The sequence below is a fragment of the Dasypus novemcinctus genome, chromosome 5, assembly GCF_030445035.2.
Source record: "Dasypus novemcinctus isolate mDasNov1 chromosome 5, mDasNov1.1.hap2, whole genome shotgun sequence".
Taxonomy (NCBI): Eukaryota; Metazoa; Chordata; class Mammalia; order Cingulata; family Dasypodidae; genus Dasypus; species Dasypus novemcinctus.
The window spans coordinates 166,328,386-166,352,086 of NC_080677.1; the positions used below are offsets into that span (position 1 = coordinate 166,328,386).

Here is a 23,701-nt window from a genome sequence, read left to right on the forward strand (position 1 = left end):
CAAATCAAGATTATACTGAAGAAGAGTGCGCAAAAATCCGACAGCTGTGCTTGGAAACCAAGAGATACATCATTATAATTATAATTCAACCAAGAAATACATCATTATAATATATAAGCTAGATACCCAACAGAATGCTTAACTGTATCACAATTCCAAAATACAATGCAATGAATATAGGCTTTTGAGAAAATATTTCAGGTAAGTTTCAAAAAAAATTAGAAAATGTAAAAGTGAAAAGTTTAAGCTATGTTTTTGTTATATATTTTTAAAGTGATGTAATAAATTATAAATAAAAGACATGAGAAAAAGAAAAGTTATTTTAATGTATTAGACAAAAATTTGACCAATTTTACCAATGGACTTATTTCAGAAACAATTCATATGATTTTTATAGTTACAAGTTTATCATGCAGGGCACTAATCTGTCATCTATAGATGTGAAGTTTTAGACTAAAGATGCCCCGATGTGGAGGCTGTTCTAACAGGAAAGAACGACAGTGTCTGTTACGCACTTTAACTACAAACACTCCTCGGATGGGAACAAAGCTCAGAGGTGTTCATGGCGAGGAGAAAGGGCACGCACAGGGGCCGCAGCCAGGGCGCCGACTCCCACCAAGCGGGTCCCCCGAACATGCCCGGGCTGCCTGCCATGGAGACGGTGCCTGGATGGCATTTTTCTATTTGGACGTCACTGTTTTATGGATACAACACAAACTTTATAAAGAATATAAATTCGAAAATAAAATTTTCTTCGCAGAAATTTCATTTCAATTAGTTCTTTTTAAAAACAATCCTATTCCAAGGGACAGTTACTATTATGATTATTTTAGGAGGTACCACTGAGCTCCACCGGCTCCACAGGCAGTTATAGTCTAAAGTTTTCTTAAAACTGCAACACACAGATTTCAGAACGAAGCCATCTGTGCTTCCCAAAGGGCCTCTCCTTCCCTGTTTTCGTCCTTGCCACGTCTTCTGAAAGGCAGAGGAGCCAGCACTTCATCTGTTTTGGAATCTTCCCACCTGGTATTTTCACTTCTAAAAAATGAAACACACAAACTATTACAGCATCTGTTTTAAGTATTCACTTTTTCAAGTTTTATAAGCCTAGGAATGTAATAGGTAAAGAAAAATGTATATGCCCTGTAATAAGGGGATTTCCATTTCACCGTTCTTTGGCTTTTACAGGGCAAAAACATACCAGAGAATCTGTAGCTGCTTTTCCCTCACGAGGATATCAAACTAAAACAGGAGCACCATCAGGGAGGAACACGCAGGGGAAGAGCAGGTTAAATCCAGGCCTAGGAAGTGAAGCCACTTAGGAGATGGCGCGCCAGAGAGGGAGCCACAAGCCACCTGATTACAAGTCTCAGAAAACAAAAAGTTCAACTTCCTTTTATGGCATAAAACTTGTTAAATCAATTTGTATAATATGGTCTCAACTCATTTTCCCTTGTTTAAATAACACTGTTGAAGAGTAATGTAGCATAACCAAGGGAATTATAAATATTTAAGAAGATTAAAACGTCAGTAGAAAACATTTTTCATACAGATTAAAAGAAAAATATTCAAATTCAAAATACTTCCAAACAGGAAGCCAAAATAATTCCATTAAAACACTGAGAGAGGTAGAGAGCAGCCCAAAAATCCAGTTGGAAGATAACAAACATAAAAGTTGTTAAATCAGAAATACAAATTACTTTGAAACATCTGCTTATATCCATTTTAATGACGAAATGAAAGATACAGTATGTTAAAGACAGATTTAAAAGACTAGCAATGGGGAAGACAGATGAATGGAATTGTGTTTACATCCTAAATAATTACAAGAGATGTTGAAATGTAGTGTAATCCAGTCTTTCCAGCTTAAGCATTTCTATTCATTGCCTCTATCTTTGGTATCACTGCCACCAATAAACACAGTATGTAGCTTAGAAACTTAATTACAATCTTCAACTAAGAGAAAGGAAATCAGCATTATTTCTTTAAAAAGAGATAAAAAGAATGTGATTCTACTTAATTTGCCTCAGGGTCCCACAATATTCTGAAGTATCACACCGCAACGGCAACATTTAAAAGGGAAGTTATCATTTGCTATAACCGTGCCAAGACTGACCCCTGCATGCTGGTGCAGAGAGCCACAGCAGACACGTTTCACCCACTGTTACCAAAGGAAGGTTCAGCCTGACGTGAAACCAAAACAGGGACAACATAATGCTTGCACATCTCTGAAACTGCACATCTCTTGCAGTTTCAAATGCTATTGTAATTAGCTTAAATCTACACAAAATGTTATGGAACATGGTAGTTGTTCATGATTAAAGTAACAGTAATGTAAATTAATTTAAGTGTTAAATATATTCACATGATCACCAGCATGATGCAAAATGGCGTAGGAAGTTACACTTCAGTATGTACATAATATTTGCACAATAGTGTTTGTTAAGTTTGACTTTTTACAGACCAGGTAATTTTATGAGACAAATAATCTGTTATCAATTTTTTCATAATATGAAAGGAAGGAATTAAATGTAAGTAGTTTCATTCCTCGGGGTGGGGGAACTCTTCTAAAAAGCCAGTGCAAATTGAAGAGAGTTCTCCCTTCTTGAGTATCTGAACTCATTGACCAGGACAGTGTCCTATAAGCTGGGGACAAACCAGTCTTAAGACAGGGCAGGTTCTCTTCATGCCATGAGCTGCCTTTGCACACACGGACTGCGGACAGGCCTCCGAGCCTACAGCAGAGCCTCCTGGGGTACAGTCACTGCAGCTTCCAAGCCTACAGCAGAGCCTTCTGGGGTGCAGCCGCTGCAGCCTCCGAGCCTACAGCAGAGCCTTCTGGGGTGCGGCCGCTGCAGCCTCTGAGCCTACAGCAGAGCCTTCTGGGGTGCGGCCGCTGTAGCCTCCGAGCCTACAGCAGAGCCTTCTAGGGTATGGTCACTGAAGCCTTACAGCAGAGCCTTCTGGGGTATGGTCACTGAAGCCTCCGAGCCTACAGCAGAGCCTTCTGGGGTGCGGCCCCTGCAGCCTCCGAGCCTACAGCAGAGCCTTCTGGGGTATGGTACTGCAGCCTCCGAGCCTACAGCAGAGCCTTCTGGGGTATGGCTACTGCAGCCTCCGAGCCAACAGCAGAGCCTCCTGGGGGTACGGCCGCTGTAGCGGCCGAGCCTACAATAGAGCCTTCTGGGGGTACGGCTGCTGTGGTGGCGGCAGCTGGCTACCCGTGGGCTGCGACAGTGTGGAGGGTGCCAGGGCATAGTCTGGCAGCTGGGGCGTGGCAGTCCCTGCGGTCTGGTACACGGTGAGGTCGGTGGCAGCGGTGGCGGCAGGAGGAGGACTGTACACTGCAGCCTGGCTGGGGTACGCGCTTCCTTGAACAGAACTGGCCGCTGTGCTGTGGAGGGAGAGACACTCGGTTAGGGGCAGGCTGGGCTACAAAGCCTCCACAGGAGAGCAGGGAGTCAGCCACCAAGGACCCATTCACGCAATTAGCAGTTATTAAATGCCAACCATGGACCCAACACTCAAGTTTTAAGCACTGGAATACAATAAAGAAAGAGGACAAAAAATTCTACCACCATGGAGTTTACATTCTAGCAAAAAGAAAAAGACAAGGAAACTGTGGAAAGGGGCAAGCACAGGACTGGAGGGCCTGGGCAGAGGTCCTGGCCACGTTTAAGCAGAGACTCGGAGCTACGAAAAGTGGCTTTTTCAGGCTGAGAGAGCAACAAGCCCAGAAGCCCTGGAGGAGGGGGAAACGCCAGACTTCTTCGAGGCATGGCAAGGAGGCTGTGGCAGCCACAGCAGGGCGAGCAAAGGGGCGAGGGGTCTGTGAGACCGTGGAGAAAGCGAGGGGGTGCTGAGCACGAGCTCGCTTTGCAGGCCCTAGCAAGGCCCTGGCTTGTGCTTCAAGCAAGACGGAGGGGCACGGCTGGGACAGCCACAGGAGTACTGTGACCCGTCAGGCCCAACAGGCCCTGCCTGGTACGAGGAAGGAGGCGAGGACACCGGCTGGGGGAACTACTGAAACCAGACAGGTGAGTGCTGGCAGGTGACAGCAGGTGGGAAGAAAGGGTCTGAGTCTAGACGTGCTCTGGAGGCAGAAGACAGAGGAGCCGAGAGCAGCTGAGGCTTCAGGACGAGGCCACTGGCAGAGTGACCACAGGAGGACGGCAGCAGGCGGGGGCAGGAGAACCCAGGTGGGCTGCACATGCCCAGCAGGATGTCCGGGAGACACAGGAGAACAAGGAGCGGGCGGCTGGCACTTCACATCTGGAGTACAGGCGCGATCAGGACAGGAGCTGCCAAGGGGCAGGGCCCAGCCCTGGGCTGGACCTCTGGGGGAGGTACCAACAGGGAAGCCGGAGGGGACCAAGGAGAGTGGAGCAAGGAGGAGGGAGGGGCAGGGCCAGCTGCCAAACGGAGGACAGGGCCCCTGGGAACTGAGAACGGCTCTGCCAGAAGGAACCCCAGGGCCTTGCAGGGCAGCTCTGGTGGAGTGTGGAGAAGAAAACCTGGGGTCGCGTGTCTTATTTCCCGGGAAATACAGAAACAAGGGAAAGGGCCCTTGCACGCCGGCATGCTCAGCGGCTCCGCGCACGGCCTTCCTCCCTGCTGTGGCACCTCAGTGCAGTGCCCGGCAGAGCCCTCGGCAGCTGTCCCTCCAGCCACCACCTCCACTGCCAGCCTAACACCTAAGCTCCGCTACGTGCCGACACCAGGCTACCTACACGGAGAAGTGCTAGTTCTTTAACACTGACAGCTTTCCCGGCATTTCCAGTAAAAATTCACAACGTCTAAACAACAGACAACTGTCCCAAATCTCCAAATATTGCCTATCTACTTATTTCTAAACTTCCTTCCTCCAACGCTTTTACTGTTTATATATCAACTGTGGTAAACTCAGTGCTTTCGTACTTTGTAGAAGTGAAGCCAATGCGCTGTTACAATGGACGGGAATCTACTGCCACGTCCCCCGCCACTGGGATGCCGTGCAAGACGCAGGGCGCACTCTCCCCCGACCCGTGAGCTGCGCTGAGATGAAAGCTGCGTCACCAGCAGTGCAGGGCCATACCACGGTGTACATGAATTAGGGCCACCACAGGCAAGCCGGGGTGGGGACCGAGTGACCGCTCTGGAGACAGACAGCCTGCTGGTGCGCCCAGCGAAGTGGACGCCAGGCCCCGCTCGGCACCCCCCACTGGCCGTCACCAGGAGACAGCGAGCTGACCCAGGACGGGAGCCATGAGCACGCCGCCTGGCCCTGACCCTGACCCCATGGCGCGGCTCCTCCACCCGCCCCGCTGCCAGCCCTCAGCACGTCCGCCCCGCTGCCCCCGCACAGGCCCCGCTCGCTCCGACCCCTCCCCACCTGCATCTCGCCACGTGCAGCCGACTACTCCCCAGCCCTTACCCACCACACAGCTCTCCCTGAGCCTCACCATGGTGCCTACTGCACGCGAAGCCTTTGCGCGCCTCCCCAGCCTCAGCACCAGACCAGGCCCTTCACGCCCAGGTCACCCCTCCCAACCCGACCGTCAGCCCCAAGGAGGAGGGCGCTCCTGGTGGCGGCAGCCCGCACACATCACGCCTCCGCGCCGCACGCCCACGGGTGCCGTGCCTTCCCACGCTGCCATGCCTTCGCTCATGATGAAAAGACCCCTAACTCTTCTTCTCCAGGTAAGAATAACACAGTTCAGTATATTTTCTTGCAAAGCTTCCCTGGTCCCTGAGGTTCCCACAGCACCCAGCAAGTGCCTCTATTGTGACTAATACCTTGTAATAAATTAACGTTGCTTTGCATGTTTCCCCCTGCTAGCCAGTAAGCTCCTCGAGGCTAAGGAACTGTACTGTCTGCCAAGGATCGAGCACAGTGCCTGGCACAGACTAAATGTGCAATGAACATGCTTAACAGAGGAAAACAGAAATCAGACAAATAAAAATGCACCCCTCAAAGACTCTCACCACTGGTACCGCGAGATGCAGGCTTACAGAACGTGCCACGGCCGTCTTCCCCAGCTCTCGACCACTGCCTGGTGGAGGTCAGCCAGAAAAGGGTGACTCCAAAACCAGGACGACATGAGAGAGTAGGAACCGCCTCTTGGGGACAAACTCAGGAGAGCAAGACCCTGCACTGAAAACCAAAAACAACCCTGCGGCCTTGATGTGCGCTAGGAAGTGGGCGTCCACTGCGGCCATCTCTGGTAAGGGTGCTCGACACAGCCCTCCTCGTCCCAGTTGGGTGCCCTGCACTCACTCTGCCGGCAATACCGCATTTCCCTGTGTGTGTGTGTATGTACAAATATAGGTGCACATGTGTGTACACACATGTACACACTTTGCTTCTACATATTTACACAGACATGCTATATACTGCATATTTATATATATATTTTTAGAATTGCTTCAAAGTTTTTGTGAAGACCTTGCAAGGAATAAAAACTTACACCTCACTGGCCTACTGCAGCCCTGAAATTCCCATCACTAAATGCAGGTATTAACTTAACAAACGTGAGCTGAGTCCCCAGAAGACGTAGACCCTGTGCTACACCGTGAAGATGTGGCGGTGAGAGGGGCTCCCTCCAGCCCTCAGGCTGGCACAGGCACAGACTGTGGAATCCGACCCAGGTAACCACGTGGAAAGAAATAAGCAAGGCATCAAGAGAAAAACATGGTGTGACTCCACTCAGATAAACTATCCAGAACCAACAAAGTCAGAGAGACAGAGAGGAGAGTCAAGGCTACCAGGGGCTGGGGAGCCACTGATGAATGGACGCAAAGTTTCTGCTGGGGGGATGGAAAAGTTCCTGTGATGGAATCACGGCACTGAGGCGCGCACATGAGCACGGCTGAGATGCAGCGACACGGCATGTGTGCTATCACAGAGGCGCTGCTTAGTGTACGCCGACAGGCGGAGAGATGGTCACAGTACACAGTACGGCACGCAGTGTGCGGAGCAGACATGTGGCCTCCGACAGCGCAGGGGGGACTGTGGGAGCTTCCAAGTGCAGTGGACAGCTCAGCCAGGAACTAAAGAACAGCCAGGAAGTGGCCAAAAAGCACGTGCTCATGTGAGCGTGCACCTCATAAGAGGCTGCGCCACCCACAGCAGCCGCCCCTCTGGGCAGCACGGTGGAGTCCAGCCCCTAGGCAGCCCCCTCTGCAAGGATGATCCCCGAGGCCTGCACCTGGAAAATCAGGTCCAGTGCCCCAGAAACAAGGTGGCCGGGGCAGTGGGTGACAGGAGCGCAGGACGAGCAGGGACGCGGGGACTGCTGGCTGACACCCGAGTATCTAAGGGGACTCCACACAATACCTACTTCTTCCAGGCCAGTGAGAGGTGACACTTCTGGGAACAGCTGCTCCTTACCTGCCACTCATTTTCCATATAAGGGCATTCGCTTTTGCCAGACTTCAACTTAAAAACAAGTCCTGGGACAAAGAGGAGCTGCAACCCAGCTGCTCCTGAGCCACATCACCTTTGAGGGAAGGCCTGTCCATTTCCCTCCTAAGGTCCCTGAGAGCCCAGGTGAGGCCACACGGGAAGGCCGGACTCCCCAGGCATCTCTGAAGGGCAGCTCTTTCAGGATGCCGAGGACACACTAGCAGGGAGGGGGAGGAATGGCCTGGCCACTCCAGCACGACGGACAGTGTCCTGGACACAGAGCCGCGCCATCCAGCACCTGCTGGGGCATTTATCACAGTCTAGACTGCGTGGAACCACACTCTCCACAGCCTGCACGTCATTTTCCTCAAGGAAAGACCTCAGCTTAGACTCCCACTGAAGTAGAAAAAGTATTTACTTAATTAACAAGCACTCAACGAAGTGATAGGGAGCGCTCAAGTTAAGTGGAAAAAAATTGGGGGCCTGTAATCTCCAACTGCTTGCGCTTCAGGAGCCACAGGACATAGAGTGGCTTAGGCCTTCTCATTCTATGGTCTACCTTGCAGTAATATAAACTAAACTATGTTTGTCTTTGAGAGATTCTAAAACAATAATTTAAAAATTAGATTTTATAATGAAATCTATGAAAAAATGATAGAAGTATGGTGATCAAATTTAAGTTTCATTAGCGTTCTTATCAAATATCATCACAGACTAAAATAAAAACAAAAACAATTTATAATAGAAATATAGTCAAAAAATAAATAAAACAAAAATGAAAAAAAAAACCAGCACCAAAAAATCGTGGAGCAGTTTGGTGAGTAGGTGAAACGGGTCTGGCTTGTTGCCAGGCCTGAAATGTCACAGGGTCCCATGGCACCCATCACCCCTCGCCACAAATGGGGCCAGCACCTGGCCGCAGGGACCCCTCTCCCCACCCTGCAACCTTCTTACTCGGTTTGAATGGATGTGTGAGTGGCAGGTCAGTCTCAACAGCACGAACGGTAAACAACACTCATCAGCAAATTACTTGGGGTAAGAAGCCTGGGCCTGCTGGCTGGGCAGCGCCGGGTTCGCAGGCGCAGGCACGGCTCCTTGGCTGAGCGCGGGCAGCTGCTCGGGGGGAAGACTGTAGCTCTGGAGGTGGCTCATCTGGGCGTTCCCGGCGACCAGGTAAGCACCGCTCGGAGGCGGCCCCGCGTACACCTACAACGGTTAACAGTGAAACATGAGAAAAGCGATAGGCTATTTTCTTACAACCAATTCTACCACAGTTTTAATAGGCACATCAAACCTCCTTCATGGAGGCATTTGACTGCAAAAAGAGCGATTCTATCTCTGGAATTGTGAGTTTTTTAAATTATTTTTGTCAACAGGCATTAAATAAAACACTTTTCAGTGAAGTGGGTTTCTGATAAGTTATTATTCTTAGGTGAACACTACCTAATCTCATGTTTATCTCCATACAGAGGCAATAAAGAAGCATATCTGGAAACTTTTTACTAATATAAAAATTTGATAATTTAAGCACCTCTCTAAAAGTAGAATCCCAAAGGCTGTTTAGGAAGTGTACCTGAATTCACCATTTTATGTCAACAGACTTCATTTACCAAAGGATACAATTTGTACTCCTAACCTGCAGGTTACTGCACACAGAGCAGCCTAACCTTCAGGCACAGTGGGCCAGACAGCCATACTCTGGCAGTCTCCCTCCGCAGTACAGGAAGCAGATACAGACAACAGATAACAGGTGAGGGTGGCTGTGTGCCAACAAGCTTTATTTATAACACCTGGCCGCAGGCTGCACCCTCTAATTCTGAGGATCTAAGTCTTAAGTATCCAAAACCTCAAACACAGGAAGCACAAAAGGCCCTGATCCCCACTGGTATTCGTTAGCGCCTCCGTCTCACAGGCTGGAAAGGATGGCAAAGACCAGTGCTGTGGGGCGGCAGCTGCGGTCACAGGGCAATGGCAGTGGCCATCCTGCCTGCCCCTGGCGAAGTGCCAGGCACTGCTGGCATCCACACCAGCCGGTAACTGCCCTTGGACACAGTTCTGGTTCAACATGGAGCCTCTTCTGCCCAGGGTGTCAAGACCCTGGGGAAGACGCTTCCCTGGTCCCCTTTCTCCAGGTCTCCACCTCCCAACTCAGCGCAGGGACCACCAAAACACAAGCCGGGACCACGTCTGTGCCCACTCCATGGGTCAAGTGGCCTGCTTGGCTAACGACCGCCCGGAAGCGGCTGAGTTTGCAGTGGACAGAGGGAAAGGGGCTCCAGGTTGTGTGTTCTCATGGAAAGAGCAGGAAAACACTCCACATTAAAGCAGCTCACTGTAAAACTCTGAACTGTAAATACCTGGAAAGAATTCAGTAATAATAAGAATTTCTACTCAGATACAAACTGCCGTTTTCAATCTGATAATCAACTATGAATCAGAGCTTCTGAAATATAGAGGTATTTGAAGGTTATGATTCAATAGGTCTGGGTGGGCCAAATATCTACTTAATTTAAACATTTAAAAAATAATCTTAATGGGTGATTTTGATGTGAACTCCTATACAAAAGCAATGACAAAAAAAAAAAAAAAGAAAAACTACAGGTATAGTAGTTTATTCTACACTGTATTTGTCAAATAGAAAATTCTTTTCAATTTTATTTTCATTCCTCACATTACTTTTAGAAGGTTTCATGTTTTAGAAAAAGTTATTCCCAATACTCTCCAACGCAGGTGAGAACTAGAGAGGGTGTTCTTGAGTAATGAAAAGCTTACCTGAGAACCAGGAACACCAGGTGCCTGCACGTAGTACTGGGGACTCTGCAGCTTTGCGTACATGGAGTACACGGGGTCCTCGTTCATCAACTTGGTGTACAACGAAAGGGCCTCCATCACTTTCACATTGAGCTCCGAGAGCTCTGAATGTTTTCTGAAACATTACACACTAACTTGAAACAGTCGTTTAAATGATGCAATGTTCTAAGTACTAAGACACAGCCAAATATCAAACACAGCTGAAGTGGTAAGAGCAGACTTTAAAAACCTGACCTTGTGACAGAAAACACTGTATTTTGGTCCCAAGAGCACCGAAATCCATGAGGAATTGGGCAGACTCTTTCAATAGCACCGTGAAATACGAGGCTCCCCAGTGAGTGACAGAGAGGGGCCCCTGTAGCTCCTCTAAGGCCACTTACTTCCATAAAGAGGGTTACAGCAGTCAGCCCTTCTTCTTGGAGAGGCTGATACAGTCAAGGGCACCTGAACAGCCACTCAAGAGAGCACAGTAAGTCTAATTCCACACACCTCACAGAAAACAAGTGATACTCCCCTGGAGTGTTTTTTTTTTGAAAATGCAAGGCAGAGCTATCCCACCACACAGGTGAGACACCTTCCGGGAAGAAGGCAAGAGCACACAAGCAGCATGGGTCCCTTACCTGTCGATATCTTCCAGCCTCTCATCAATGAGAGGTCCCATCTGGTGGCACATTGCTAGAAGGACAGGATTTGAGGAAATATAAGAAAAGCCAGCATAGGAAGGCACACCTACAACAGATACTCATAAAACTTAAGGAATAAAGGACTTAAGATGGCATAATAAAAAGTACATTAATTAACCTTAATCCACAGAATTCAAGAATTGCTTTTCTTAATGAAAGATGGTGACAGCTTAATCTAAAATATTTAATAAAATATTTAATTTGGATAGAAAACTAGAATACAATTCTACCAACAGCTTAATCTGCATGTAAAAGTTAAGACTGGGTCAAGGAAAACTGAAACTGCAACTTGTTTTTTATGTCACTCTCAATTTTATTTAAATATAAAGGCTTCCTGTAACAGGACACCAGGTCCCGCTGAGTGTGTGGAGAGCAAGGCTCACCTTCGAGATGGAGCAGCTCGGGCAGCTCTGGCTGGTCATCGCTGGGGTCTGTGCTCTGCAGCATCTGCAGCAACTGGTCCATCTTATCCTATGATAAAGAGAACTTAACAGGAAAGCAATGACCCGCTCCGCGCCACGTTCTCCCTGGGGGAGCAGACCGTAGGCACAGACTTGAACTCTACAGTGCAGAGACTCCAATTCTGCAGTCAGGTCCTGCTCTCCTGAGTTCTCCACAGTGCCCTGGGAAACACCTACTTATTCTGACACTGCTACAGGTTCTCTGAACAAGATGATGCAGAGCCACAGCCAAACTGACACTGTTTTGCATGTTGGGTCCGCCAGTAGTTTCTGGGTGAGTGGCAGCTGCTGGCTGACGTGCCAACGGGGGGACATCCCACCAAGGCGGCACTGTTCGTGACTGACCACTCAGCTACCACCTCTTCTCCCAAAGGGACCGTCACAGCCATTTAGTAAGGCAAGGCCCAGCTACATTATAGCTGTTCTCCTCTTAAACAGGGCATTTGTTTCTGCCAACATTTCACAGTACCACCCAGAGGCCAGAAGGAAGACCTATGGTTTCTCTTTTCTCCTACATGGGAAAGGCTGGAAGGCATCACAAACCAAGGGCTCAGATCCATTTCAGAGGCCTTCGCTGTAAGGCCAATGGAAGCAATGAAGCTGCCGTGTCCTATGCATTTATATGTATGTTCCTAAAAGTCAAAACACAAGTCTAATGCACCAAGGACTACTACTAAAATAATCACAAACTTTTCCCAATGCTTGGTTTTTAAGCGGTTCTGCTATTAAACACTGGTACGTAAGATAAATAGTTTAAAAACTACAGATTCTAAGCAAAGTAGTTATTGAAAACAGAAACTATGTGCTCTGTGTAGGAGGAAATAAATTCGAGAGACAAATCTGTCTCCAGTGGAAGTGAAACAAGCATATCAAAAAGCTCTTTTCAAGTCAGAAAACTACATTATTTTTAAATGTAAAGGATTCCCAATTTTCATTTCCCAGTAGTCTAAAAAAAAGAAAGCATATGACAGAGAAGGGTTTGCCTGTAACAACAACAAAAATACATATGGCCATATGAGACGGAGAGTCAATTAAAACTTGGGTCGTTTTTGTTCCATCTGTTCACAAAGATCCTGATGCCCCTAAAAGAATACTATAAACCTATAAAACTCCTCATATATTTTAAAGACAATTTCTCACATCTTCCAAGTTTAAAAGGTTACAAGGATACAATTTCCAGAACATTTTAAAATGCTGAAATGTTCAAATAAAACTGTCACTTAAAACGTCTTTTCAATATATCCAAAGAAATTCAAACACAATAGCAATGTGCACCCACCATTAACATTTAAAAAAACACAATGAGAATCTGTCAGGAATATCAAATTGTTCACTTTTTCTCCTTGAACTCATCGTATTTCCATTTGACTTCTATAAAATTTTACCCTAAGCAATTAATATCCTTCAAAGTCTCCCGTCAATTACCTTATCAAATTTCTTTGCAATTAAAATATGTTTACAAACTGATAATGCTAAGTGTAACAAAAATTCTTCTGGATGAGTTTAGGATTACTAATAGCATATAATGGGTCAAAACAACATAATTTTAGTTCAAATTTTGAAAAGAAAACATGCCCAGAGTTCAGCATCAACTCTATTCCTAGTTTTGTTTTATTGATGAAAGTAATGAAAAACTTCATATAAACAAATGAGGTTATGGAAATACCATTCAGTTCTCTGAATATATTTGCCAGGAAACACAATGACCTATCATTAAAAAAATGACTTTTAGTGATCTACTAGCTGACAACTCATCTGGTCCTATTAGTTTGCTGATAGAAAAGACAGGAAACCCCCTGAGCTGTGCTGCAGTCATCAGACTCGTGACTCTCCATGCAAACACGAGAATCTGGACTCGGCCAGGGGACACGTCCACATTGAGGCACTGGGATCCACCAGCGCTCACGGCGGGTAAGGGTAAGGGCAAGCTTCTTCTGGAAGAGGGAGGGGACGACTGTGAAACAGGGGCGTCCTTGGCAGAGTGATGCCAGGAAAACAATTCGCTAGTGACCGGAGCGTGGCTCTGTGGCTCCTACGGCTCCTGCTGCACCTGCTCACGTCTGCGCTGCGGGGCATGGCAGCTGCAGAGGTGCGTAAACTAAGGGGACAGCTCTGCTCCACACTTCTGTTTACAAAACCAGGCAGTGGGCAGAATAGCCCGCCATTTGCCCCTCCTTGACTAATACAATGGAATGCCTGGAAAACGGCCTCTTAGCTCCATAATCCAGCATCTGGCCCTTAGGCGGATTCACTGAAGTTCTGTCAACTGTGTTCCTCAAAGAGGCAGCAACAGTCGGGACTCAAGCAGAAAAAGGCAACCACAAACATGCTTACAGCTGGAAATGTGACCAGTTGAATCTTCTTTTACTTCTTATATAAATAGCAGCAGAAATTTCCATAAAGTTTAAATTAATAAAATGGATTAACTTAATTTTTAAAAATCCAAGTCTGACCTCCCAGTAATGCAAGTTTGGGAACTACTGTCTGGCTCCAATAAGTGTGGTTTGAGCTGTCATCAAGTTGACATTGTTTTTTCAAACTCAATCATGAAAACATGTACTGTTGTTTCAGATGTGGCAATGACAAATGAAAATATTTAGAACAAAATTAGCAAAAGCTTGTCCCCAAATAGTAGAATGTGCTTAATCCTGGAGCAACTAACAATCATTTCCAATGATCTTCAATACATTAACACTGCTTTTATGAAATGGTTTATGTAAAAATAATTTAGTGACAACTTAATTTTTAGAGATAGTAAGCTGGCTAAGTAAATGGGAAACACATTCTCGTAATATCGATGGGAGCATAAAGTGAACACACAGATCCTCAGTTTTAATGAGCAATTTTACTCCTGGATAACAATTTTAAAGAGTCACAGAAATAGATGGTGAAAAAAAATATTACTATAATACTGTCTGTAAAAAAATACTGGAAACAGCTAGTGCCTATCAACAGAACAAGTAAACTATGAGAAATCCATTCCTCAGATGCTTAACCTGAGCTTAAGGAGGCAGAACTGTATGTACTGACATGGAAAGTAGTATGAGTCTGGAGAGAATGTTTTGAGAAGAATCTTTGCTTTGTCTGTAGTTTCAAATTTTTTTAACAAAAACAAAAATGCATGCATTTTTCAAGTAACCATCTCTTTTAAAAGAACAAGAAAAACAATTAGATTTTGATACAAAGTAACAACTGCTGTCCCCCAGGAAGCACTTACTTCATCAATAAAGGCTGGTTCTGGCTCTGGCTCCAGTGTTTCCACCTGAATGTTGTCACTGAATTGTACTGTCTTCTTCTCTGTCTTAACTGTGAAATATGTAACATTTATAATTCCTTCATAACAAATGTAAAATTCAATTATAGACTTTAATTTCCAAAAGACAATGTGTATTTTTCTTGTATTCTTACTAGGTTGAGAGATTCAATTTTGGGGAAATCTAGGTTACAGATTTAGGCAATTGTGACAGAACTTACTTTACTAAATTGTCAAAATTTCTTTCATTTTTCACAAGATACTTCAAGAAAAATAAGCTATATTTCTGAAACAAAATTTATCACCTACCATATACCTGAGTCTAGTAAACTGGTGGACAATATGGGGACATATGTAGTCTGTACGGGCTTCCTTATAAAATGCAAAGTCTAATTTCCAACTTAAGGAATACACCTGCCCCGTTCAAATCACTGTAAAGCAGAAATCTACGTGCCATAACGAGTTTCAGCCAATTTCGTTTTCCCCTGGGGAAAGGAAAGCACCGACTACAGGCAGCTTGCTCTTGCTCCCCACCAGCGCTCAGCTCAGCACTGTGCTGCGCCATCCACCAGCTAGCACACACGGCCACACCAGAGCGCTCCGGGATGACCGCAGCCTACAGCCCTTTTAGAGAGACTGACGCTACCTGCGTGCATTTACAGGTGGAACACGTATAAGTATGTATTTTTACATAAATACATTAACAACATGAAGCACCTCCACACTCCCTTCCGGCCCCTCTGAACCAAGCCAGCCAGGCAGGGCCACACGTCTATCTGCTCCTCATAAAGGAAACGCTAGCCCTTGCTTCCCCATCTTGAGAACTCTCTCTCCATTACATTGACCTGATGCTCACATTCCTCTTTTAGACGGTCCAAAGAGAAACATTTGAGAAGAGCCAGTATTGAAGCCACACTGCTATGTGGTGAAAAACAAGAGATGAGATCTTGGACCTCATCTTGAACCAAAGTCCAGGACAAGTTTCCAACAGCTGGTTCAGGACCAGACAAAACCCCAGCAGCAGCCCAGGTTAGAACGCCCAACACGCTGAGCACCACTCACACCAGTCTCAACACATGTTTTTGAGTTCCACCAAGATCATTAGAAGAACGGGCATTAGCAACCGGACTCAAAAGAAGTGACATAAGACATCCCAGCCAGTCTGTGAGAGGGTGTCGATGTTAGAGACTTGTAAGCTTTGTTGTTAAATCCTCCTTTTGAAAGAGAAGTGTTCTTTCTTCTTTTATTTTTAAATCACTTCTACTGAAACATATTCACAAACCACACAATCCATCCAAACTGTACAAGCAATGGCTTTCACTACAATCACAGGGTTGTGCATTCATCACTGCAATCAACACCAGAGCATTTCATTACTCCAAAAAGAAAAACCCCCTACCTCTTACAGTCCCCTCTCAATCCCGATATCCTTCCCCTGGCATACATAACTGTTAATCTATTTCTGTGAAAGAGAAGTCTTATGTTTTAAAGAAAAGTATCTCATATTTACCCATTATCTATACTATAAATATTTAAGCAGTTTGCATTCTGGGTAAGATTCAGTAAGTACTGCAAGCTGTTGGACATAAAAAGATGACTAAGACAAATACCCTTTCCTAAAATTCTTGTAAACTAATAAAGACTTATGCATTTGGTGGTTTCTAATTTCACTGATCCCTTCCATCTGGCATTACAAAAGACAGGAGCTTTTTTGCCAGATAACTAACTGCACCTTACCAACTTACATGCAAAATCTCTTAAGATGCCAAGAGTCTAAAGATAATCTTGGTAGACAGATGTTTCAACTCAGACTATTTCTAGTAAATAATCTCCTGTCCAGGAAGTTACACGTTTAGTAATCACCTTGGGGCACTAACTTTTAAGAGCTGCTGCGCCAGGGAGCAGCACTTACTCAAAATCCAGTTAGAGGAGGTTACAGAGTATCACACACTGACAGGCCAGGAAATACTTACTCATTTCTGGTTCAGCAGTGAGATCTGCAGTCACAAAATTAGAGGGAAAAAGCCCCAGGCCTTGATGGGTCTCCCCTTTCCACCAGTTGGGGTCACTATGATGAACAAAACAGAATGCTTTACAAAGTAAAGATTACTTCAGCAAATGTTTATATTGCACAGTATTTAACACCTATTATTACCAGATTTGAATCTCATGACAATCCAATGAAGCAGGCAATGAATGGATCTTTATTACAAATAAGAAGTGAGGACCCAGAAAAGACAAGACGTTATTAATATTAAACTCACAGATGTTGTCTTTCAGAAGGGGTGAATTCCTGGAGAATCTAAAAAGCTACGCACTCTCTCCCCCAGAGAAGGGTGCCACACGTTCAGCAGTTTTCCCCTCTGAGGGGGTCCCGGGCTCAAGGGTAAGGTGTAAGCGAGGCTCTGAGCGCAGGCCTCGGTCCTGAGCGGGACGGGGGCCAGCGGTAGCGCTCCAGGACCGTGTGCAGGGCGCATGCCCCGGGTGCAGTGCCTGAGGGCGCCAGCGGAGCTGAGGACAGCTAGCACTTCACAAACACCTTCTGAATGAACGAGTGCCCAGGGTTGTGCACAGTTTCCAGCTACAAGCATAAATTTTACCCCATTTTCTTCCACTCAAGAAAAAATACTGGACTACAAGAGTGGTAACTACAGGAAAAACCTTGACTCTATCCTAATTTATTTTTTAAAAAACCACTTGCAAATTTAGATTCATTATCAGTAACAATTCATTTTCAAGAAACTGAAACATCAGAAAACTGTAGTAAATACACTGATGTGCTGCATCACCTCTCCTATGATAATGTAAACATTTAAGTCCATGTAAAATGAGTCTGTTCCATAAGAATATATTGTTCTGAGTAAATATATAAAACGTATTATATGTTTCTTACAAATTCCATAAATACAAACACCTTTGCTGGGTATTTTCTAAGATATTAAAGCTTTACTCATATTACTCTTAGATGGAACCAAAAATGAATGGCTAGGCCACTGAAATAAACATACTCTTTAAATAAAAGAAGAGAAAAAGTTAAAGTATAGAATAAGTATCCAGGCAGTACGACACAGGCAAAGCAAGCAACTGTCATAGAGAAAATATTTGGGTCAATATATCTATATATTTTTTTATTACATCAAGTAACTGCATTCAATAGGAATAATGGGGAAGATAGAAAATAGAGAAATAATAATTTATATATTTTCACAGGAAAGTTCAATTTAATATTAACCATTACCTGTCATCAAGAACTGTAATAATTTCTCCAGCTTTAAAAGTAAGTTCATTATCTTCAGCAGCTTCAAAGTCGTATATAGCACGAACTTTTCGGCCTTCATGTTGGTGGTTAGTTAAAAGACCGGAGGTGCTTGGATACAAACTGGAAAGTGGGGTTGGCTGTTGCCTCTGTTCCTTCAGGGATAGCTCAATGGCTGGAAAACAATGGTTTAAGAAGACCCAAAATGTTAATACATCCAACAATCCAAAGAAGTGCCAAAAGATATCTGAAGATAATTCAAAGAATTTATAAGTATTTTTCTTTTAATAGTTTGGCTAGAAACTAGGACATATTCTGATATAACATGCTGAATAAAAATCATTTGTTGATTTTATTTATTCAAAATTGAAAGTTTAAAATAATGAAAAACTGTACAGCATGATGACTCTTATGTTTACTGAAATAATTCAAATTATTCAGAGTAATAAAAAGAGGCAAACTCATAGATTCATTTTGTTTGTATTTTAGCATCTATTTTATATTTTCTTCTACCTTTTAAGTATATTCCTATGTCCTACAGCTTAAGTTCTCAAAATGATCACATAATTGCCAGGAAAGTCAGAGTCCCGAGTTTTGTTGCAGACTTACTAAGTCAGAGCTTCAAAGGTTGTCCCTAAATAATAATAAGTCTATAGGAGAATAATAATAAGTCTACTTTAGTCCATTGTTCATTCTCCAATCTTGAGGATTTAGGGATGGTGATGCCCACTCTGCTTCTGAGAGGGGACTTAGATAATGGAAGAACTTTTATCACTGATAAAAAGGCAGTGGCCACCAGAGAGTCTAAGGGGAGGGAGAAGGAAGAATAGGTGTAACATGGGGCATTTGGGGGATATTGGAATTGTCCTTCATGACTTTGCGATGATGGATACAGGCCATTATATATTTTGTCATAATCTACAAAATTGTGTGGGACAGAGTATAAACTATAATGTAAACTATAGTCCATGGTTAACAGGAATGCTTCCATATGTGTTCATCAACTGTAACAAACATGCCACTCTAATGGAGGATATTGTTAATGTGGGACCGTTGGGGGGGGGGGAGTGAGGAATATAGGAATCCCCTAAATTTTTGACATAACATTTATGTACTCTAAACCTTCTTTAAAAATTAAAAAAAAAAAAAAGGTTGTCCCTAAAAACCTGTATCCTACTGCTCCGAAGGTGACTCTTACACAAAATAACTGGAATTCAGAAACAACTGGAGGCAAGACTAGCCTGATAAATCCCCTAAACCAGACCCCAATGGCTGCCTCCTCCCTGCCTTCAGCCCTGGTCACCGCCCAAGCCACAGTGACCCCCTGTAGTACCGGGGATTGAAGCCAGGACCTCATACACGGGAAGCAGGCGCTTGGCCACTTGAGCTATATCCACTCCCTGCAGTACCATATGAATGTACCTGATTACCCACTTTCAATTCAACCCCTAACTCCTTTTCCTGCCTACCCTGTTCCAAATTGAAAAAAGACCTAATGTGAAAACAATAAAGCTCTCAGAAAAAAAAAATAAAAGGAAATATCTTTTGGGACCTTGGGTAGGGAAAAATATCTTAAGACACAGAATGTAAAAATCACAGAAAAAAAAATTATGATCACATCACAATTTAGAATTTGTTTGTTAAAACACACCATTATCAAGTAAAAGTAAAAGTCAAAAATTGGAAGAACATATCTGCAATAGCTATAATAAGCAAATGATTAATATCCACAATAAAGACTTCCTACATATCATACTTAGGGGAAAAAAACACTCACGAGGAAAAAAAGGACAATTCATCCAACAGACAACCAAAATAGTCAATAGGCATATAAAAAATAACCACCCTCACCAGTAATCAAGGAAATAAAATAAAAATAATGGGATGCCATTTTAAACCTATCAGATTTGCAAAAGCTAAACTGTGAAAGCACCAAGGGTTGTCAGGAGATTTGGAGAAAAGAAAAAAAAAAAAGGAGGGGTGGCAAAATCATACAACCACTCAGCAAAGTTGAGGACATAACTACCCAGAATCCAGCCCCCACCTCTGGTCACTGCTGGTTACTTAGCACACAGTGCAGGACAACCCACACATCTGCCAGCACGAAGACAGACACACTACAGGGTTTTCATTAATGTGCTGGAATAGTAAACAGCAGTCAAAACAAATGAACAAATATGCCTCATTAGGAATAATATTGAGTGAAAGGAGTACTTTGTAGAATGGAACAGAGTTTCATACCATTTATAAAAAAATTTAATGAATGGATTCAAAGAGTACTTTATGACTAGATCTATCCATTCATGTGAATGGATATATATGAGTAGACATATTATAAAATAAAAACAGACCAAACAGGTACATAGGATCTGGTTGTCTCTGAGGAGAAAAGGAAATGGCAGTGATAAGGGGACAAAGTGTATTTCAGCTTTAGCTGTAAAGTTTTATTAAAGTATCTCAAGAAAAAAGAAGGATGAAGCCAGAGACCTCTCCTCGGGGACGTGACCACGCACCTTTGGCCAGGTCTTCTTCTTCCTTGCTGCTAGCCGCCACGCCGGGGTCTTTGGCTGCCAGAGCTGGGCTTGCTTTGGCTTGTTCCGCAGCCTGCCACAAAGACAGGGACACCACACTGAGAAGGGCTCTCAAGTTTCCTCCCCTGCTGACCTAGGAACCACAAGGCTCTTTCTCGGGAGTGTAATGAAATGATTCACACTTCCTGAGTGACCAAGCTGCAAGCCCTCAGGCAGGATGATCAAAGCACACCACCCGCCTGTCTCACCAGCCTCCTGCCGGACCCTTCCCCTCATCCCCAGAGGGCACCAGCACTCACTGCTCAGCAGAGCACCGACACACAGCACACAAGCTTCTGCCTGCAGCAGCACCCCAACCTCCTCGGACCCCTTTTGCCCCACCACCTGTTTTCCCAGCTAGAACATGGCTTCCTCAATTCCTACTCGCCTTACCTAAGCGTTCCCACCCTGTGTTTGTCTAACAACACTTTCCCACAAGGCACCGCGATCTGGGTGATTACGAACACAGGCTGTGGAGCCAGGCAACCCTAGGTTCAAATACTGTCACCACCCTCCTCCAGCTCCCAAGCGCCCACCTAGAAAAGAAGGGCAAAACAGCCACTGCACCCTCAGGTGGAAAAGAGGGCCAGCCTGACACATGCACTCCCCAAGTCATGGGAGAGGGGGCCCACCCCTGTCTTGTGGGGGCTGCAGCATGTCCAGATGGAATGCTAGGTGGGGAGCAAACAGACAACACAGCAACAAGCTTTCAACATTTTAGACGACATGCAACAAGACTAACTTGAGAGAAACTGTGAAAAAAAGGTAAGACTCTAATTGCAATCCCCAAAGCAACCAACAACAACAACAAAAGGAATTCTAACAAAGATTCAAATTCCCATGTGTACAGCGCTTAGAAGAGGGCTCGGCTCAGAACGGCGGATGAGAAGCCTGGGCACTGTGCTCTGCCTCCACATCTCCACACAGACCGTCTGCTCCTGCAGGCAGAGGCCATGTGCGCGAACACAGCAAAACACCCATAATGTTTGCTGAGTGAACGAAAGGCAAAATATCCAACACGATGGTGAAATCAGGTTCAATACTCTTCACTTAAGGGATTTCATAACGCCAAACAAATGCACCTTTATTTTTAGAAAAGCTGGCAAGACAAGACAAGAACTCTTTGGAGTTCACTGGACACAACTTGAACCACTTTGAGTTATGATCTGTCGCTAGTTCCAGTCTTTAGATAACCTTTAACCACCATACACGCCTGACAACTGGAGGTCCGCTGAGACCACCTTTTTCGTTATATGAGGAGGTGTCACATTTGAGTGAATTTCCCAAGCTGGGCAGACTGACTTCCGCGGTCCCTGCCGGCACCTCGGCGGAGCGCCCCGTGCCGAGGCGCGCTGTGGGGCCTGCCTCCTGCACACACACGTCTCCAGGTTCCTTTCTGCCCTTGGGGTCCGAGTTTATCCAATCACACTCCTTGTGTCAGTAAGTCAGGACAGGGACGCTGCCAGCACATGCCCATCTCACTAACAAACAGAAAGGCAGGGCCATGAGGCAGCCGGCCAAAGTACGACCGTTCTCAATGTTTCCACATTATTTTCTTCTATATTTTTATGAAAAAATATACTTATAAAAATGTGTATATTTTCAGGGATTTTTGTTAAGTTTGTTTTGACAAAAATCGAGTCTCATTAAAAATTGTCAATGATTGAAGTAACCAAGCGGCTTCAAAATCTACGGACGCTCTGCCATTAAACCTACATGATTTATTTTTATCCAAAAGAACTCCTTACACATGGTTTTCAGTGATAAGCTTTTCAGAAAACTATCTTTCTACCTTATCGAATTTCACCTTATATATATTTTATATATATTTGGAGCTGAAATACAGAAACTCTAACAAAATTAGCTTTTACATGTTTTATAATGTCTACCTCAAGAGAATAACAAGGCTTAATTTTTACTGTTTGCTTCTATGTCCTGGATCTTTTGAACAAGAGTGACCCAATTTTTATACCAGCCAATCAATAAGGTCTCTTGCCAGCATTTGCTCCACTTCCTCTCCTTTGAAGTCTTTCCTGGACAGACACACATCCACTGTCCTCTACCACAAACAGAAGGCAGGCTGTGGAGTGGACAGAATCCTGGACGACGTGTCAGAGTGCCTGTGGTCTGGTTCCAGCCCTGCCTTAGCTGTGGCCCTGGACAAGTCCCTTAATCTGGTTGGGTCTCAGATCCCTAAAGTTTCCCAACAGCTACTGAAGATTCTAAGTTAATCAAAAAACTTACATAAACAACTAAATTCTTCTTCCTCTTCTAGATCGATTCCCTTTGTGGACTGAAATGCAGTTTTCACTTGTACTGAAAGCTATACTCTAAAGCAATACTTCCCCAACGTTAGTGCAGGTACAAAATCACCCGAGAGCTTTTCGGAGGGAGACGATGACCCTACAGTTGTGCATCGGCACCCGAGCCCCGCCCTCCAAGAAGCACACAGTGATGCCGACACTGCTGCCCAGGGAGCGCACGGACAAAAGGTCCTGGAGCAGTGCTCAGGTGCTGAAGCGTGTGCATCTTTCTGTCTCTGTAGTATTTTTTTTTTAAATACACACTACTTCTATTGTCAAAGAACTTACTAGAACATACCCTGAATTATTCTGCATAGAATTACTCCTTAATTAAACAGCTTTTAGAAATTATTCTGAGAGTAGTAAAAGCCAGCTATAAATTATGAATGAGTATGTCTCAAACACAGTATAAAACTATTCATAAACCAAATAAACATTTTCAAGTGAGAAGACAACTAACCTTCTCTTCTTGTTTCCTTCCTCCCTCACAGATAGCTACGGGTCTTTACAACTCTAGAAAACTCAGAAAACATGGAAATGCCTTGGACAAAGTCTAGGTAAGTCTGGATCAAAGTAGGGAATCTACATGATTTCCTGTGCTGGTCAAAATCCCAAACTGGAAGCCCCCCACAGCACAGAGTTTTCCACTCACAGCTCTGCTGCCCACACCGTGAGGGAGCCTGTGTCGTGAGCACCACACACCTTAGCCCCTCTGGGGTCCGTGGGCCTTTTACTGGAATATAAGCACACTGGAACAAAGGAAGTTAAGTCTCTCATTCAATCCTATTTGTTGGGGAAAAGGAAAAAGACTTAGGTATCAGCTGGCTGTTACCAAGGAAACGCTTCCTCAAGAGCTTCTCTTTCCTTGGCCCCTAAGCTCTCCTTCCCATTTTTAATAAAGGTATTCGTAAACTTCCTAATCAAGAGCACGTCCAGGGAGCGGACTTGGCCCAGTGGTCAGGGCGTCCGTCTACCACACG

At 44.8% G+C, this 23,701-nt stretch overlaps 1 protein-coding gene across 5 annotated transcripts in view; it reads right to left on the reverse strand.

Moving 5' to 3' along the window:
* Positions 1–306: 306 nt before the first annotated feature.
* The window catches only part of STAM (signal transducing adaptor molecule), a 91,861-nt gene continuing 68,466 nt past the window's right edge, over positions 307–23,701 (reverse strand). For 4 of the 5 annotated variants that reach the window (XM_004465071.5, XM_071215505.1, XM_071215506.1 and 1 more), the window contains 9 exons: positions 20,362–20,452; positions 17,831–18,023; positions 16,566–16,660; positions 14,557–14,645; positions 11,262–11,349; positions 10,816–10,870; positions 10,157–10,310; positions 8,415–8,590; positions 1,710–3,394 (listed from right to left, as the gene is read on the reverse strand). In XM_004465071.5, the coding sequence (XP_004465128.1) occupies positions 3,169–3,394; positions 8,415–8,590; positions 10,157–10,310; positions 10,816–10,870; positions 11,262–11,349; positions 14,557–14,645; positions 16,566–16,660; positions 17,831–18,023; positions 20,362–20,452 (1,167 nt within the window). In that variant the 3' untranslated portion in view covers positions 1,710–3,168. Of the gene's footprint in view, positions 1,039–1,709; positions 3,395–8,414; positions 8,591–10,156; positions 10,311–10,815; positions 10,871–11,261; positions 11,350–14,556; positions 14,646–16,565; positions 16,661–17,830; positions 18,024–20,361; positions 20,453–23,701 lie in introns of those variants that run through there. The other variant, XM_058297902.1, reaches the window with a different exon arrangement.